Consider the following 20628-nt stretch of genomic DNA (forward strand, 5'->3'; position numbering starts at 1 on the left):
TATCAGTTCTCTATTTAGCCCTTTGATGATTAGGTTGTGCAAAGAATAGAGCACCAGACCTGGAGTCAGGAAGACTTATCTTCATTAGTTCAAATATGACCTCAGACACTTCTTAACTGTGGGATTTCGGGCAAACCATTTAACCTTGTTTGCCTCAGTTTCCTCATCTATAAAATGAGCTGGAGAAAGAAATGGCAAACCACTCCAGGATCTTTACCAAGAAAACCCCAAATGGGGTCAAACACAACTGAAAAAAATGACCAAACAAAAATTCAACCCTTGCAATTTCTAATTTCTATTTCCAAAATAACAGACTTGGAAATTAGTTGTGGTTATTGAATTGTTGGTCACAGCCTTGGACTACAGTTCATACTTCTGAGATAAGAACTGTTACAGCTCAAGGAGGAATGCTACTAGACAAACATCTAATGCAGGAGCAAATAAAGAAAGGGTGCAGCAGGCAAGCTTTGTTGAGGGGAGGATGATGGAGACAGGCAGACCTCTGGGGGAACTTCAAGGAGTGAGGCATCCAATGTGGGGAAATCAAGGTGATTTTTTTAGGATTATCTGGGTTCTGCACTCTATCCACTGTGCCACTTAGCTGCCAGGGTGGGGGGAGAGGGTATCCAGGTGCACCCTAATATATCCAAAAATTATAACTTTGTTTTTTTAAAGGAAAATTTAGCTGTAAATTTGAAAAATAATTTAAAAAACATATTTAGTTCAATGAACAAAAATAATGTTCTGTAATGATTGAATATTCATTTTTTTATTCATTCACTTTTTACAAATTTCCTGGATATACATCCTAATGAAATGTGCTGGGAATGCCTATGTAACCTTGATTTTGTAAAGATGCACTTTCTTTAGATGCCAGAATATCAGTTTAAGAATTCCTGTGGGTTATTAAAATATATAGCACAAAGTTCATGGTTAATTCAGGCACTACTCAATCATCTGTGAAAACTGGAAAAAGTCCCAGTACTTCATTTCAGTCAATGGTTGAAGTTTCCTTCCTAACCCTGTCTCTCATAAGTAAATATATACTTTTTGCTTTCCTTTACCTACTTTTTGAATTTGTCAATGAATCAGAAAATGATACAAAAAAGAGACATCAGAAAAGAAATAAAAATAGTTGATCATAAGTCACTTTCATCTATCACTTTATTACTATTGCCTCCATCCTATTTTATCATTAGGAATTTATTAGCTCCAAATAATCAATAATTTAATCCTGATTAAATCCATAGTACTCTATGCTACAGCACAGTTGCTGATGTACATTAATATAGGGAATTTTCCAATTAAAAGTTCCCTTTACAAGTGAAATCACATAACTCTGTCTCCCCAACCCCACAATGAAAAGTTAACAGTACAGTTATTCCTTACACATTGCATAGCATCACCTGATTTCCCCACATTGGATGCCTCACTGCTTCCAGTTTCCCCAGAGGTCTGCCTGTCTCCATCATCTTCCCGACCACCCCCAGCACCATGATCTAGAAAATCTACAGTAAAGTTTTTGGCCCTCCCTTCAAACCAGAATAGTCTGAATTCTTTTTTTTTTTCTTTTAGGGGTGCTCACAGGACCTTATTGTAAAATTTGAGTTAGGCATTTGGTCATAGGTTCTGTGTCATCTGCTGGCCTTTGCATGTCATCTGTGGATTCTGCAGAACTCTCCCCAAATTCCCACTTAATTTCTTAAGTTGACCTGTGATTTATCAAAACTGTCCTGGGAAAAGTCACGAGGTGGAAGGGACAACTGTATATACTTTAAAATTGTCAGAGTGCTTTACTAATTCCTCAAGTGTTTCTTCCCCCAAAGGCAAATTCAACATGTATTATCTCATATATCACTATCCTGAAAACCAATGAGAGTGTCATAACAGCCAGGAAGATTCCATTTCAGCTTACTAAAATATTGAGAAATTGTCCCTCCCCACACACACAATCACACACAACCCTTCTCTTCTCCCTTCTTCCTCTTCTTCCTCTCTTCCCTCCCTCTTTTCCTGACCTTCTTCTCTCTTTCCTTCTTATGTATTCATATAAAGAGCACTGAAATTGCAATCAGATGCCTTGGGTTTGAATCCTCTCTCTAAGGTCCCTTACTTCTATGTTCTTGACCTTGGTTTTCTTCTTAGTAAAATGAAGCAGCTGGACTATATGAATTCCAAGTCCCTGTGAACTCTAGTATTCTATTATTCTGTGATTGTGATCAGCCAGAACATTCTTCTAATTCTACCAAATTAATTTCTACCAATTAATTCTGATTCTATGAATTATTTTCTAATTCTGTCAAATGTGAATTTTAAGAAACTGGCAATAGTTGTTGCCTCTGTCTATAGGTTCCCTCTTCTAATGATATGTATCTTGTTAACCACAGACTGATGTAAACCCATCTTTTTGGTCTAGTTTAACACAACATTACTAAATACATCTTCAAAACATTTAGAGTAAAATAGTTTAGTTATCTTTTATATAAAAATGTATCTATATTATAATGTTAGGAATATATTATAAAATTCGGAATATACATGAAGTTATAATATTAGGAATATGGTATATATTAGGAAACGGAAGAAATAATCCAGAAATCTTCTATTATCGAAGTCCTATAAAACTTTGGATCTCCCATCTTGTGATCTTTGATTTTCTTGGTGAATTTTGAGAATTAATTGGGAAAAAGGAAAGTGAGGTGAGGCAAATGGCCAGACAAGGTGGGGGGGGCATTTACTATTTATCTTCTGCCAGGGTGTTGTCTTTGTTTTTAAATTTCCTGGGGAAATTTATTTAATGGATTGGGAAGGTTACAATGCTCTTTACAGAATATGAATGAACCAATGAACAGTTTGGAGGAGCAGTGTTTAATTTTAAAATACTGGAAATAGAAAGTGGGGTCAGGGCTTCATTTATGACACATTTCTTTTTTTGTCTCATAATGCCTTTTCCTTCTTACCTGTGTCTTACCCTACCATCAGAAGTCATTTAATTAGCAAGTATTTATCAACAGTGGAAGGGGCAGAATTTTAAGAACCTCAAAGAACCAAGCTGTTGCAATTAATGTATTACATATTTTTAGAGATAGTAGAAGGAAAATTTTATTTTAAAATAATTTATAATTTTATAATTATAATTATGTATTATGATATCTGCTTGTAATTATTTGTATCTAAAATATATTTACACAGATAAAAGAAATTATGGTAAATTAATATTATTATTCTTTATATCAGTAGTCATTTAGTTAGCAAGTATTTATTAATAGTTCTAGAAGAGAGAATTTTAAGAACTTCAAAGAATCAAGTTGCAGCAATTGATGTGCTACATTTTTAATTCATAGAGATAGTAGGATGAAAATTTTTATTTTAAAATAAGATTATAATATTTACTTATAATTATTTGTATCTAAAGTATATTTGCATAGATAGGAGAAACTATGGTGAATTATTTTTTTACAGTGATTACTTTTCATTTTTAATATTTATTTATTCTCATTTGTACAAATAATGTTTTTTATACATTAATAAAATATTCTTGCTTGAGAATTAACAAAATACCCCTCCCCCCAAAAATATAGACTCACTTGAGCGATAAAGTAAAGGGGAGAGAAAAAAATTAAAATTAAAATTAAAAAATAATAGCAATAATTGTAGGTATGGCCAGGTGGCGCAGTGGACGGAGCCCCAGCCTTGGAGCCAGGAGCACCTGAGCCCACATCTGGCCCCATACACCCAACAATCACCCAGCTGTGTGACATGCAAGCCACCCCAACCCCACTGCCCTGCAAAAACCAAAAAAAGAAAAAAAAAGACCTAAAATAAAATAAAATAGTAATAATAGTAGGGGTCGCTGGGTGGGGGACAGAGCACTTGCCCTTGATCCAGGAGCACCCGGGTCCAAATCTGGCCTTAAACACCCAACAATCACCCTGCTATGAGGACCCAGGCAGGCACACCCAGTCCCATTTGCCCTGCACCCCCCAAATAATAATAATAATAATAATAATAATAATAATAATAATAATAATAATAATAATGATAAATGTGCTTCAGTCTGTGTTCCAACACCACCAACTCTGTCATGGGCAGATTGCATTCTTTATGATAAGTCCATCACAAAAGTTACTTTCATATTTTTCCACTGTTGCCATTGCTGATCACAATTCCCTCCTTTCTTATTTCTCCACTACTATGTACTATATTTTCTTTCTCCTTTCACTGACTCTGCTGTAGGGTAGCTGAGTGGCACAGCAGACAGATCCGCAGCCCTGGGGCCAAGAGGCCCCGAGCCCCCATACCACCCCTTGGGCCCAGCATCCACCTGGCCCTATGGTCCCGGAGAGGCCTTCCAATCCCAGCCCCTAGCAAGAAGTAAAAAAGAAAATATGTTATATCTGACCACTCTCCCCTCCATGGTCCATCCTCTCCTCCATCACTCACATCCCCCCCTTCCCCCATCCCTCCTTCTTCTTACTCCAGATGCCTATACCCCATTGAATATATATGCTGTTTCCTCTCCTAGCCACCTCTGATGAGAGCAAAGATTCCCTCATTCCCCCTTGTCTTCCCCCTTCCATATCATTGCAATAGCTCATTATAATAAAGAAAAATCTTATTATATGAAATATCTTGGCCTATTCCCCTTCTCCTTTTTCTTTCTCCCATTATATTTCCCTTTTTTTCTATTGACTCCATTTTTACACCATATTTTATCCTCGAATTCAGCTTTCTCCTGTGCTTCATCTATAAAAGCTCCTTCTACCTGTTCTGTTAATTGAGAAGGTTCATATGAGTATTATCAGTGTCATTTTTCTATAGAGGAATACATGCAGTTCATCATCATTAAGTTCCTCATATTTTCCCTTTCTCCTCCAATCTCTATGCTTCACCTGAGTCCTGTATTTGAAGATCAAACCTTCTGTTCAGCTCTGGCCATTCCAACAGGAACATTTGAAATTCCCCTGGTTCATTGAAAGTCCATCTTTTTCCCTGGAAGAGGACAGTCAGTTTTCCTGGGTAGTTTCATTCTAAGCTCTTTTGCCTTTGGGTGTATTATATTCTAAGCCCTACGAGCTTTTAATGTAGTTGCTGCTAAGTCCTGTGAGATCCTGATTGCAGCTCCACAGTATTTGAATTGTGTCCTTCTGGCTGCTTGTAATATTTTCTCTTTGACTTGGGAGTTCTGGAACTTGGCTATAATATTCCTGGGGGTTGGTTTTTTGGGATCTCTTTCTCAGGGGGATCGGTGGATTCTCTCCATTTCTATTTTGCCCTCTGCTTCTAGACTATCAGTGCAATTTTCCTGTAGTAATTCTTTGAAAATAATGTCAAGGCTCTTTTCCTGATCATGACTTTCAGGTATTCCAATAATTTTTAAATTGTCTTTCCTAAGTCTGTTTTCCATATCAGTTGTTTTTTCAATGAGATGTTTCACATTTTCTTCTAATTTTTCATTCTTTTGGTTTTGAAGTATTGAGTCCTGATTTCTCATAAAATCAGCAATCTCCCTTAGTTCTATTCTTTGTCTGAAGAATTTTTTTCTTCAGAGAGCTTTCTTATCTCTTTTTCCATCTGTCCATTTCTGCTTTTTAAAGCATTTTTCTCCTCAATAACTTTTTGAACTGTTTTATCTACTTAACCTAAGCTGGTTTTCAGCATGCTATTTTCTTCAGCATTTTTTTGGATTTCCTTGACTAAGCTACTGACTTCATTTTCATGTTTTTCCTGAATCTCTCTCATTTCTTTTCCCAGTTTTTCTTCTAACTTCCTCATTTTGATTTTCAAAGTCTGTTTTAAGCTCTGTCATAGCCTGCGCCCAATTTCTGTTTTTCTTGGAGTCTTTAGATGCAGGAGCTTGTGCTTCCTCATCTTCAGACTGAGTGTTTTGATCCTTCTTGGGCTCACAGGCAACATATTTCTCAATGGTGTTTCTCTTTTTTCTCTGCTTGCTCATTTTCCCAGCCTAAGCTTCTTTTTGGGGTGCTTCCTGAGTGACACTCCCACAAGGATCTCAGTGTGTGAGGCTCTGTCCTCCCTCCTGATCTGTGAATGACCATATGCACCCCCCTCTGCCACAGGACTGAGGTGGGGGGGGCCTGCTATTCTATGGGGAGGCCTAGACTGAGATCAGGATATGAATGTGGTCAGAGCCCCAGAGTCTTGTTCCAGGGGCAGAGCTCATCAGTCTCTCTTCACTCCCCTCCCCTAGGTTCAATGGGATCATGCCCTGGGGGCTCCTGCTTACCGGCTCCACCTGCTTCTGTTTCCTGGATCTGGACTGCCTTGGCCATGCTACTTTCTGTGTTCCCTGAGGGCTGGGCTTCACGTGCTCGCTCTGGCAGAGGTCCCACGCTGTTCCCCCAAGTTGTGCCCGGTGATCCCCAGGGCATAGGTCAGGAAACTCCCTCACTGCTGTGAGGCTCCCAGGGCCCTGGGGCTGCCTCCAGGAGGCTGAAGTTCTTTCCCTCTGGTGGGCCACCCCTCTGGCAGGATGCCCCTCTGGCGGGATGCCCCTCTGGCGGGATGCCCCTCCAACCCCGGGGAGCAAAGCCTTTCTGCTCTTTTCCAGGTTACCTTGAGTAGGAGAACTGCCTCACTGGGTCCCTCTGTGGGTTCTGTCTCCAAAAAATTAGTTGGAGTCCTTAGTTTGTAAGTTTTATGAGAGAGCGCATAAGAGAGGATCCTCTCTTGTTGTTACCTTGGCTCCACCTATGGTGAATTATTTTTAAAAATTCTTCACATTAATTGTGAATCAATCAACCAACTAGCATTTATTAAGTACCTAACATGGGCCAAATAAGCACTAGATACAAACAAAGGATCTCAAAGACACTTCAGTCTAATAAGACAAAATGTAAACAATTTCATGTTCAAATAGGGCAGCTAAATAGATGTAGGAGATAAAACTTAAGCCTGGGGTCAGGAAGATTCATCTTTCCAGAGTTCAAATCCCAACTCAGACACTTCCTAACTGTTCTTTCTAGTGTTAAGCACTTACTACATCCAAGACTTTGTGCAAAGTGTGTATATATATATATATATATATATATATATATATACATTTTAATGGGAAAACAACGTGTAAGTAATCATTATTTGGTTCTTTGGGCAAGCGAATAACTTTAATATGATCTGAAGTCATAATCAGATATAATTAAGGGGCATTCAATAAAATGCATATTGCATTTTAAAGCCAGTTATTAATCTTTGAATTATCCATGACATGGCTCCCCTTAACCAGGATGGACAGTTAGGATATACCTGATTAGATTCTTTTGCTGTATTATTATGAATAATGAGAGATAAGGAGCACAGGAGGGCTGGCCTTGGAGTCAAGAAGACTTTGATTAAATTCCTCCTGACCACTATTAACCACTAAGTCATTTAATTTCTCAGAACCCCAAGCAAATCTCTAGAGTTGATGAATGGTTAAGGTATATTTCTGAAGAGGTTTTCAATCCAATTGGTCCTCTTCTATAATGAAGGACCACTACCACCACCACCATCATCACCACCAACCCCAATGCCACTGCTGCCAACAACACACCTTGCCAGAAGCAAGTATAGATCCAGATTCTATCTCCTTCTCTTTCCTTCTCCTCCTCCCTCCAAAAGAAATAGAAATCATGTGGGCAATGCCTCCTGGTACTTCTTACCAGTTGTACATCAAGATCAAAGTATGCTTCCTTATCTGAGGTGTTCTGACCAAGTCAACAAAGGAAGGATTCATCTTCTGGCTGGCATCCTCATCAGGTTTAAGATTCTGAGAATGAAAAGAATAAATGAATATGGCATAATGGTTAATGCATGATGTTAGTGTACTGAGTAACATGAAAGAAACTGCTTTATGATTTGAGTGAAGAAAATGAGGAGTGAGGATAAATTTCTCTTTTCTTGTTGGTCAGTTATTTTCAGTTATGTCCAACTCTTTGTGACCCCATCTGGGATTTTCCTGGCAAAGATGCTACAGTAGTTTGCCATTCCCTTCTCCAGATCATTTTGTAGTTGAGGAAGCTGAGGCAAACAGGGTTAAGGGACTTGTCCAAGGTCATACAGTTAGGAAGTATCTGAGTTGGGATTTGAACTCAGGAAAGATGAATCTTCCTGTCCCCAGGCTTAAGCTTTATCCACTGTATCTACTTAGCTGCCCTGTTTGAACATGAAATTGTTTGCATTTTGTTTCATTAGATTGAAGGTTTTTTAAGAGCCTTTGTGTCCACAGTGCTTACCTGGCCCATGGTAGGCACTTAAATGCTAGTTAGCTAATTGATTGAAAATTTTAAAAATAGATAGTTTGAATATTCAGTAGGATGGGATATGCTGTACTGTCACACCTCTCTGAAAGTCACATATATATGGGAATTAGACCTCCACATGGAGCTTTAAGATTCTTTAAATAATTTCCTCAGAACTCTGTAGAGGTAAATGGTGCAAATATTATTATCCCTATTCCCCAGATAAGGACATTGAAGACTAGAGTTCAAGTAACCATGGTGACATAATGAAGAACCTGAGCTAAGATTAAAATTTAGGTGCCTCTAATCCTATGATTCCAAATTAACTTTTGCCAAGGAAACCACACTGTTGATTAAGCATCATAGCCAAGTTTACAGTCCAGCCAAAAGGGGCTCTGAACAGCTAAATCTATTGTCACAAACCTATGTCCTAAAGCTTAAGGGTTGTTCAGAGGTGATGTTCAGATCTTCATGCAAAATCTAATTATTCTTATCATAGAATAAAATGGCATCAACTTTGGTTGATTATGTTTCTTTATTTGTTTTTTTTAATCCTTAGCAGACTAGAGTCCAGGGCAGGCAGATGGCACAGTTTATAGAGCTCTGGTCCTGGAGTCAGGAATGAATTCAAATATGACCTCAGACACTAGTTGAGTGATCTTGGACAACACCCTGTTTGCCTCAGTTTCCTTGACTATAAAATGAACTGGAGAAAGAAATGACAAATCACCCCAGTTAAGAAAACCTCAAATGGGGTTGCAAAGAATCAGATATGACTACAATGGCTAAATAGACTGCAGGCAGCAGGGGAGAAATGGCTCAGAATGAGAGAATGAGTGAAAAAAGCAATGTCTCTGAAATCAGAGCACCTGGGTTCCTATTGACACTTTCAATCTGAGTCACCCTGGGAATGCCATTCAAACCTCTATTGCCCTCGGTTTTCTTCCTTTGTAAAATGTTGGAGAAGAAAGAGAAAAATCTCCATCACTTCTATATTTAAGGTGTTGTGATGATGGATGGGGAGCAATAGGGATGGCTGTTACAGACCAGCAGGCTGACAGGAGCAAGAAAACAGCAGCCTCATATCTGGTGGGCAAAGACTAAAACTTAGAAGCATACACAAACATACAGAATGAAACCATTTGGTTCAAGGGACAAAATAGACTTTCTACCTCTTTTGGCTACCAGGGAATCCCTGTACTGTTATATAAAACAGTAATTGATGTTTATGATGAATACCTTAAAGTCTTCAAGAAAAGTTATATGCCAATTAGAGAGCAAGAGCAATGGACTTGAGTTCAAATCTAGCCTCAGACACTAACAGTTGTGTGATTCTGGGTCAGCCTCTTTCTGACTCAGTTTCCCCATCTGTAAAATAAATAGAACCCATCTCTCTGACTGGTTGTGAGAATAGAATAATATTTATAAAGCACTTGCAAACCATAAAGTACTATAAAGATATGCTATCATAGTACATTATATATATAAAAGTCCTATAATTATTATCATTTTTCCTTTAATGTAGCCTAGCCATGACCATCTTTTCACTTATTTCCCCAGTCAATAAACTATAGAAACTCCCTGTTAACTCCACAATCTTATATAAAATTCTGTGTTTGGCATTAAAATAGTTTACAACCATTTCCTTCTTTAGATTTTACCCCATTCCAGGTGCTCTCTGAGCTAAACCCACTGTTCTATTTGCTCTTCATCATATACTATTTTCCATCTCCAGACTCTCCTCTTTCAGAGTGACCATCCCCCATGTCCAGGAGGTTTCCTTTCTCACTTCTACCATCCAGCTTCCTTGCTTTCCTTTAATATTCAACTCCAATTCTACTTTCTTCAGAGGACTGGGGGTACAGACTTTTCTGACTTCCCCTGCTATCAGTATCTTCTTTCTGACATTATTATTCTTTTTTTGCTGAGCAATGGAGTTAAGTGATTCTTAATCAGAATCACACAGCTAGTAAGTATACGAGGTTGAATTTGAACTCAGGTCCACCTGATTCCAGAGGCAGTATTCTAGTCACTGTGTCACCTAGCTGCCCTTTGACATCGCTTTCCATACATACTATATTTATACTTGTATGTGCATAGTTATTTGTAAATTGTCTCCCCCATTAGTACATAGGTCAGTTAGTAAGCATTTATTGAGTATCTACTGTGTACATGCTCCAGTATTTGGAGAATAGGTTCCATATTTTTTCCATATTTTCCTCATATTTTTTGTCTTTTTGTGTGTGTCTCAAGTGCTTACACATTATTTGGCACATAGTAAGTATTTAATAAATGCTTGCTGACAGATTGAGAAATGAATTTGTATTTTTTAACCCTCAAGTTCTCATTAAATCAGACCTAGAGATCAGTTCACCTAATTGTATGTCCTCTAGTCTGACTCCATATGCAGAAACAAGAATGGCTCTACTGGACCTAGAACTTATCTAAACCTCCATACAGATAATCTCAAGTGTATTGAAATCTTTGAAATAATTTAGTTACTGATGGTCCTCATATCTAAGTATGTGTCTAGCCTAATTTAATATTCCACAAAATATCCCAAATATCTTATTCCACATCACCTTAACTCTTGCTAAAATGAAAAATAGTTCCCATCTTAGATTCTACATAAAATAATGGAAAGAAATCTGGTGACCAAGGTTCAGGTCTTGGATTTGCCCATCAACTTGCTGATTGACCTTGGCAGCAGAGCACTTCCTCTCACTTGCCCCATCTATAGAATGAGAGGGTTGGATAAAAATATTTTTTTGATTCCATGCCTCCTGGCTTATAACTACTGTGATCACAAGTTAAAACTATTCCCTCCCATCTTCTTCTCAACCTTTCTCTAGGTAATCTATAGAAACTACCTGAAGAGAGGTTGGTAGAGGTTTCTGATTTTTTCTTGCAATATGTTTAATAATTTTCATGGCCTTTGCAATTTTGTTTTGAGAGATCAACCATCTGGGAGATTCTGGAAGGCACCTACAAATAGAGTACAAGGGAAAAGAACCATTAGATAGAAAACACAAAATAATACAACTTGAACCATTAATTAATTAAACAATTATTATATAATAATATAAATAATGTAATAATACAAACAATAGATTATTATTCTTCCTCGTGAAGAAGATGATTCTAAATTGAACTTTGAATTAAGATGAGGATTCTAGAAAATGTGGAGATGAAGATGGAATGCATTCTAAGCATAAAGGATGCACAAAAGCAGAATGTGGAATGCCAAACTGGTGATGAGCTAAGTGTCTGTCTTGACTGAAATGTAGAGTTTAAGAAATAGGAAGATAGGAGGAGTGAATATGACATGAGAATTATCTAGAAAGATAGCTTATAGAAAGTTTTAAAGCTGAGAATCTGAGAAATTTATATTTTAATCTAGAGGCAATAGGGAGCTGATGAATATTTTTGAGGAGGGGAGAAACATGAAAAAAACTACACCTAAGGAGTTTCTTTCTTTCTTTCTTTCTTTCTTTCTTTCTTTCTTTCTTTCTTTCTTTCTTTCTTTCTTTCTTTCTCTCTCTCTCTTTATTTTGGTCAGGTGATAAAGAATGGGTTACAAAGGGGAAAGATTGAAAGCAGAGAGGTAGATTAGGAGAATATTACAATAATGTGAATGAAAATTAATAAAGTGGGCATGTAAGTGGAGAGGTGGGAAGAGAGATACAAGAAAATACCCTGGAGGGAGAACTGACAGAACCTGGAGAATGACCAGATAAAGGAAATAACCTTACTCTGTTCAAATGACTGGGTTTCCAAACCTGGGTCAATAGGAGAATAGTGATGCCCACAACAGAAATGAGGATGTTTTTTCTTCTTTTTTTTCCTCCTTTTAAAATAATTCTGTATTTAACAAACACCAAATAAAATGAGTATTTTTATATATGGTGTTGAACAGAAGAAGATTGTTCATTAAGCTGAAAATATACATTCTATAAAGTTTGCTTTTTTTAAAGTATGAAATGTGCAACATTCAAGTGATCGTATTTGACTGTGATTCTTTCTGGCATTATTTTTGTTTTCTCATCTGAGGGGATGCTAATTCTACTCTCTCATCTCCCATTAAAAAAAGAAAGAAAAACAAAACTCTTGTAACAAATATGCATAGTCAAACAAAAGAAATTCTCCTTATCAGTTACATCAAAAAATATAAATCTCATTCTGTATTTTGAGTTCATCACCTCTTGTTTAGAAGATGAGTGACATGCATCATTAGTACTCCGAAATCATGGCTGGCCCTTATATTTTTTTGAAAGGAAGAGGTCACACAGCTAGGTAATTATTGAGTGTTTGATGCTAGATTTGAACTCAGGTCCTCCTGACTCCAGGACTGGTGCTCTATCCACTGCACTGCCTAGCTGCCCCCTGGTTGGCTATTATATTGAACAGAGTTCTTAAGTATTCACCTAACATGACAAGACAGCCTCTTCAAAAAGTAAGATCTAATTAACAAACCTTTCAATTTGGGCTTACAGTCTTATGTGACCTTGGCCAAGTTATTTAAACTCTCTGGGCCTCAGTTTCTTAAGCTGTAAAGGAGAAATTATTTTCTCTTCATTACCAATTTCAGATTCTATCTCGCTTCCTTTGAGGTTCACACTGCAAATTTATCACTGAATCCAAATCCTGATGACTATCTGTCTTCTTCCCAAGACATTCACTCTCTTTTCTTAATGAATTCAATCTCACGGAAGATGGGACAAATACTGCAGAATTAGAGAAGGGCAAATTATGTCTGGATTTTCAAAAAAATGAAGTGACAGATTGTACAAATTATAGACCAGTGAACTTGACTTCAGCTTCTGGGAAAATTCTTGAAAGGGTCATTGAAGAGATGATTAGTGAATTATATAGAGAGGGAAGAGGCAATTACAAAATGTCATCATGGCTTTGTCATGGTCAAGTCTAACTGCATTTCTTTCTTTCTCTTTCTTTCTTTCTTTCTTTCTTTCTTTCTTTCTTTCTTTCTTTCTTTCTCTCTCTCTCTCTCTCTCCTTTCTTCCCTCTTTCTTCCTTCCTTTCTTCCTTTCTTCCTTCCTTCCTTTCTTTCTTTCTTTCTTTCTTTCTTTCTTTCTTTCTTTCTTTCTTTCTTTCTTTCTTCCTTCCTTCCTTCCTTCCTTCCTCTCTCTCTCTCTCTCTTTCTTTCTTTCTTTCTTTCTTTCTTTCTTTCCAATATTACTAAGATAGAAGATTATGTGGCCATAATTTACCTAGATTTGGAAAGTTTTGATAAAGTATCTTAAACTATTATTGTGGAGACAGCAAAATGGATTACAAAAGCCTGGAAAGACTTGTGTGAATTGATGCTGAGTGAAGTGAGCAGAAGCAAGAGAACATTGTACACTTTAACAGCAACATTGTTAGATGATCTACCATGGTGGACTCAGTTCCTTATAGGTAATTCAGTGATCAAGGACAATCCTAAAAAACTTGTGATGGAAAATGCCACCCACATCCAGAGAAAAACTATGGAGCCTGAATGTAGAGAAAAGCAAACTATTTTCACTTTTTCTTATTATTTTTTATTTAAGGCAACGGGGTTAAGTGACTTGCCCAAGGTCATACAGCTAGGCAATTATTTAAGTGTCTGAGGTCACATTTAAACTCAGGTCCTCCTGACTCCAGGGCTGGTACTCTATCCACTGCACCACTTAGCTGCCCCTTATTTTCATTTTTTAAAGCTTCTTTTATGTTTTTTTCTTTCTTTTGAATGTTTTTCCCCTTTAATTCTAATTCTTTCACATGACTAATATGGAAATATGTTAAACATGATTGTATCCATAAAACCCATATCAGATTAAGTACTGCCATGGGCTAGGGGGAAGAAGGGAGGATGGAAGAAAAATTATAGAATTCAAAGCTTACAAAAAAGATAAATGTTGAAAACTGTCTCAATATGTAATTGGAAAAAAGAAAATGACTTTAAAAGGGAAAAAATCAAAGTAATGAATCACAGGCTATTCCTTAAGTCACTCTGCTTGGTATAGACATCAGGAATATCAAACCTTCCCCAGGTTAAACTGATTCCCTAAAATCTCAGCACCATTCAGGTTGACTCAATTTTTGATATTTAACACCTTCCATAGTCTCTCCCCTTGATTGGAGGGCTGGAGTGTGGAGCAAAAAAGTCCTCCTAAAGTCTCCCTTTAAAGGGCTCAAAACTTTGTAGGAAACTCTTAATTTTCTATCAGTGATTTTTCTTGGTTTGGACTCCAGAAATAATCATGCTCCCCTTTTGGTATCTGCTGGTAGCTCCCTATTCCCTCTTCTTCTTCTTCTTCCTTTGGTATATTAACTCCCTCATTAGATTCTAAGCTCCTTGAGGGTAGGGACTATCTTTCTTTCTTCTTTTATTTGCATCCCCAGCATTTTGCATAGTCCCTGGTACCTGGCTTGCACATGGTAGATGCTTAATAACTGTTTTATTGAATTGAATTTTTGAAGATGGATTCCGAAGTGGTTGGAGGTTTGGACTCAAAGTAATGATTGTTAATGTTTCAATGTCAATGTGACAAGAATTCTCCAATGGATCTGTACTTGACCCTGTGCTATTTAACTTTCTATCAGTGACTTGGATAAAGGCAAATCTGCAAATCACCAAATCTGCAGATGGCACAAAGCTAGGAGGGACACACTAGTTGACAGATACAGGATCCAAAAGTATCTTGAAAAGCACTGGACTGACTCCAGTAAGAACTTAATTTAAAATCTTGCTCTTGAATACAAAACAATCCACCCAAAAAGATAAGCCAGAAGAAGCATGGTTATACAGCAATTATTTTGGAAAGGATCGAAGGGTTTAGTGGACTGAAAACTCAGGATGAATGATGTGATGCAAAAGCCAGAAAAACTAATGGAATCTTGTGCTGTATTAAAAGGAACATAGCTTCCAGGAATGGAGTTGATAATTTCCCTGTACTCTGACCTTGCCTGGCTATTCTTGGATCATTATGCTGAGTTCTAGGCAGAATGGTTTAAGGACATTGATAAGCTAAAGAGTGTACAGAGAAGGCAATCAGGATGGTAAAGACTCTTGAGTCTGTGACTTTTGAGAATATTCTGTCATTCTGTGCTATCTCTAGACCTCCTCTTTGTCCTTTTCATAACCTCCAATCCCTTGGTATGTCAGTGTTTTGCCAGATCATAATTCTTACCCTACTAGAGAATATTTGGAAGAACTGAATCCTTTCATATTGCCATCTTAATCAGATGTTTCTAATCTCACATTATCTTCTATTTAGTTCCTTCACATTATTTAGAAACCTGCCCAACTTTGTTGTTCAGTCATTTCAGTCATATCTGACACTCCATTTGGGGCTTTCTTTCCCAAAGCTGAAGTGGAGAAGGGTTCCATGTCAAAAGCAATTGAATGTGGGTCGATTGATCCCGAGTGATAGGTGAGCACTGTTCTGAAGGACTGGCCACTGTTGTCTTCAGCCAATTGAAAAGAAATCCGATGCAGATCCTCAAATCTTGAGTGGCAGAGATGGGTGCCATGAGTGTGTTAAGGCAACCAATCTTGGAGAAGTGGCGGGAGCCTGGTGGAGAGTTCTCTTTTCTTTGTGATGGGCAGGGACACCCAAAGGGTTCACCCTGAGAGAGGGCCCACATCTTAGAAAACATTGAGTTTCCAGCAGTGTCAGATGAGATCTAGCTTCAGGGAATGTACTAACAGCAGAGCAGAATAGCTCTTTGAATGGCAAACTGACATTTCCTAGTGTTAAAATTATTGCCAATCATATCATACTGATAGGTAACTTACAGGTTAAAGATGGAAGGTCTGAGAGGAAAGCACATACTGACTATTGATCCATTGACTGACAGGTCTAGGATGTATGAGGTTGTCATATCCTCCTACCAGGTATCACATAATAATGCTATCCAGTTAGAACCAGGTGAAGTTCCTAGCTCATACAGGAGGAAAAGAAACCAAGGAAAGTCCGTGAGGAAAGGCCAAAGTAACAATCCATCGAGAGACAGAACTGGATGTTTCTGGCAGTTGCATTCTGTCACTAAATAGCACATGGTGGTATCTTGCTGAGATGGGAAGAAGGGAAACTAATTTAAGACCAAGACATTTAAGACCATCTCCAATAGTCCTGTTTCCTATCAAACAGGCAAATGAGAAGGATACCTTGCACACCATATCCCTCACTATAATAAACATAATTATGCAACTCATGCCACCAATCGGTGTGGTCCTCTTTGATGTCAAAGGACTAGTAGCAACCAAAGATACAGGAGTGATTTGCCATTTTTTCTTCAGTTTATTTTATGGATGAAGAATCTGAGGTCTAAAGGATTAAGTGACTTCACTAGGAAGATGAGTCTTCCTGACTCAGGACCCAGCACTCTATCTACTGTGTCATTTTGTTGTCTCTTATTCAATTTTCCTCCACCCTTAAAAATACTTTTATGGAATCTTAGCATTCCTGCTAGCTGACAATCTATTTGTCTCCTTCTCTTTTAAGCTAAATTCTTCAAAAAAAAAAAAGCTGTCTACACTTGGTGCCTTCACTCTTTTCCTTTAAGTCTCTTCTAATCCTTGTGTTATCTGGTTTCTAATTATATCACTCAACTGAAATTGTCCTCTCTGAAGTTATCAATGACTTAATTCTCAAATCCGATAATCTTTTTTTTTCAGTTGTTATCCTTCTTTACTTCTTGGAAGCATTTGAGACTGCTGATCACCTTCTCTTCCTCAATATGCTCTCCTTTTGGGGGTTTTATAATACTGTTTTCTCTCCCTAATTCTCTTGCCATATGTCTGATTACTCTTTTTTGGTTTCCTTTTCTGAATTGGCATCCATGTTATATCCATTAACTATAAGTGTACCTAAAAGTTAATTTCTTTCTTCTTCTCTTCTTTCTCTTTTCTCTATCTTCTTTCCCTCTCTTCCTTCTTTTTTCTTTCTCCACTTTGATCTCTTTCCCCTCTCATTTCTTTTTTCTCTCACATACATATACTTGAACATCATCATCATCATCATCATCAGTTTCTATGAGTTTAATTATCATTTTTATGAATATAACTATAATAGCTCTATATCCAGTCCTAGTCTCTTGAATTCCATTTTCATATCATGATTGTATGCTTCAAAGTGGGTATACTTTAGATATAACAGCTATGTGGCTCAGTGGATAGAGCAGTGGACGTGGATTCTGGAAGACCTGAGGTTAACTCTGATCTCAGACATTTACTAGCTGTGTGACCCTGGACAAGTCACTTATCCTTGTTTGACTCAGATTCCTCACATGTAAAATGACCTGGAGAAGAAAATGACGAATCACTACAGTATCTTTGCCAAGAAAATCCCAATAGGAGACATAAAGAGTCAAATACAACTGAAAAACAAGAGATATCTCAAATTCAATAGAGAACCACAAATTTAGAGCCAAAAGGATCTTTGAAAGACTTTAGTCCGACTTCCTCATTTTTACAGTTAAGGATGCTGAGGCCCATATCACTATATACTCTGAATATCTTGTGTTCTTTCCACTGTAGTGCCCCAAATATATATGTATATATATATATATATATATATATATATATATATATATATATACACATATACATATATATATGTATATATATATATATATACATATTTGAAGTGTTTTTTTAAGATGAAAATTCAAGGGAATTGCGTTAAGAAAAGTTGGAAGTAGGAAAAAGAGGCATATAAAGAGAAGTTGAACAAAAGGAAAAGATTAGTATGAAATCCCACACAACCTTAAAATTCTGAAATATGAACACTTTCCAAGGAAGCAAAAGAACCTCTCATCTCACTAATATAATGTTCGGGGCTTCCAGAAGTCCATTATGTTCTTGGGTGGTATATCACTTTTGGCACATAGATAGATGAGATTACTGGCTCACCATGGCATGCATTTGAGTGATTATTTTAAATATATCTGCTACTTAATTCATTGGAAAAAATTGATCTGATTTGATCACAAATTTAATAAATTGTGATACAAATTTGATTGTGTATTTCAATATGAAAATGGATGGAAAACTGGTATGATGGCATTTTTGATGTTACTATTATGTGGACAGCTAGGTGGTGCAGTAGATAGAGTCCTGGGTCTGGAGTCTGAAAGACCTGAGTTCAAATACAACCTTGGATAATTACTTGCTCTGTGATCCCAGGCAAGTCACTTAATCCTGTTTGTCTTGGTTTCCTCAGTTATAAAATAAACTGGAGAAGGAAATGGCAAACCACTGCAGTATCTTTGCCAAGAAAACTCCAAATGGGATCATGAAGAGTCAGACATAACTGAACAACTCCTACCAAATGACTTTGGTCAATTCACTAAAAGTTCCTGGGCTTGAGTTTTCTTATCTAAAGGTAAAAGGAGAGGGTTAGAGTAGTTGGTCTCTGAAGTCCCTTTCAGTTCTAGGTCTCTGATCTTATGTTTTATGTGTCTTTCAGGGTAAATTCAAGGTGACATTTAAGTCTGATATTGAGGGTAGATTCATTAATTCATCAGGATGTATGAAAAGAAGAGATACTCAAAGGAAAGGGATTTGTGTTTGTGTGGTAAGTGTGGAGTAGAGACGGCAGAATTGAAGAAAGATAAGTATTGGAGGAGGCATTTCAGTAAGAAGAATGGAGCAACTTGAAGGGAGAATCTGGACTATGGTCCAAATGGAAAACTACTGATATAGCAAAGTATGGAGAAAATTCTAGAGGTAACATCAAATATTTAATTGTTATTTGAAGCTGTTACTCCCTCGTTCTGTGATTTCACACACACAAACACATATATTCCCTCTATCAATACAGAACCCTAAATATTGGAAATTTATGGGGTGACTAGGTGGCACAGTGGATAGAGTGCTGGCCCTGGAGTCAGGAGTACCTGAGTTCAAATCTGGCCTCAGATACTTAATAATTACCTAGCTGTGTGGCCTTGAGCAAGCCACTTAACCCCATTGCCTGGCAAATAAAATAAAAATAAACAAATATTGGCAATTTATGGTCTTAGACAATTGTCTCGGGGGATGGGAGCTAAAGTGACTTACTTGGAATCAAGCATATGTCAACAGTGAGATCTGAATTCATGTCTTTATGACTACTGAAGTCAGCTTAAATTTTCTTTAATTAAGAAGAAAGCTTGGATTTTCTACTATTTTTATATGATCAGAAACCTGCTTTTGTACACAATTGGGGCCTATGGTTGTGGAAAAATCAAATTTGGGCCATGTAACCACATGTAGGAGAGCTGCTATGAAAATCAAGATTCATGTCAGGATCAAGACCCCTTTTTTGATTTTGTTTTAAACCACCTGAGCTAGAATAGAATGGAGGGAAATAGAGTTAAAAATGCTAACTGAAAAAAATTTGAAGAAAACTTCTCCATTAAAGAACTCATTTCTTAAACATGTAGAGAACTGAATAAATTTATAAAAATAAGAGCCATTCCCCAACTGATAAATAGCCAAAAGATAAGAACAGTTTTCAGATGAGTTAAAGCTATCTATGGTCATATGAAAAAAAAATGATCTAACTCACTATTTATTGGAGAAATGCAACTTAAAACAGTCCTGAGGTACAACCTCATAACTATTAAGTTGGCTAACAGAATAGAAAAGGAAAATACAAATATTGGAAGGGATATCGGAAAATGAGATATTAATGCACTATTGGTAGAGCTGTGAATGGATTCAACCATTCTATAGAACAATTTGAAAATGGCTAGAAAACCATGCATACCCTTTGATGTGGCAATACCACAAATGGTCTATAGGAGGGAGGATAGTTTTTCTGGATTTCATAACCATGTTTGTACTGCTGCTACTGGAAGCACTTTTCAGTCCTCCTGAGAGGAGCCACAATGACTGAGCCTTAAGACACCTAACTCTTTGATCACTGTATAAAAGAACACATAATCCTAAGGGAAATGATTGACCAATAGCATGCTCTTTGTCCTCTAGCATGGAATGGGACATCCTGCTCCTCAGGATTAGAATGAAGCCTTATTCCTAGCACAAATATCCTGGCAGATATGATAAGAGAAAAATGTGAAAATGACCTTTTTTACCCCATTTCCAAAGGGTCTTACCAATAGTAGAACAAAAAACAGAAGTAAGGCAGGGAAACCATGAGCTGCAGCCATCTCCAGAAGGGCAGAGCATAAGCAATCCCTGCCAGAATCAGGAGGCCAGCAGTGAAAGTCATCTGGTAGCAAATTCCCACAGTCCTCCGGTACTTCAGACCCACAAATTCAGTGACTGAAAAACAAAAGCAAATGTCCAGTTTCCAGGGTGATTTGAAACAAAGAGTCATTGATGCCTTTAAATAATGAAACAACCAGAACTTCTAAAACACCCCCTCCATTTTTCCCCTTTCTAAAAGCTTTATGGCGC

General features: G+C 37.3%; 1 protein-coding gene across 1 annotated transcript in view; it reads right to left on the minus strand.

Annotated features, from left to right (window-relative positions):
- The window catches only part of SLC22A2 (solute carrier family 22 member 2), a 51475-nt gene that overhangs the window by 14547 nt on the left and 16300 nt on the right, over positions 1–20628 (minus strand). Inside the window, exons 4-6 of the mRNA XM_074187973.1 lie at positions 20325–20493; positions 11108–11222; positions 7659–7765 (exon numbers count right to left, since the gene is read on the minus strand). Coding sequence (XP_074044074.1) covers positions 7659–7765; positions 11108–11222; positions 20325–20493 — 391 coding nt within the window. The remainder of the gene's footprint in view (positions 1–7658; positions 7766–11107; positions 11223–20324; positions 20494–20628) is intronic.

The sequence above is a fragment of the Macrotis lagotis genome, chromosome 5 (assembly GCF_037893015.1).
Source record: "Macrotis lagotis isolate mMagLag1 chromosome 5, bilby.v1.9.chrom.fasta, whole genome shotgun sequence".
Lineage (NCBI taxonomy): Eukaryota > Metazoa > Chordata > Mammalia > Peramelemorphia > Peramelidae > Macrotis > Macrotis lagotis.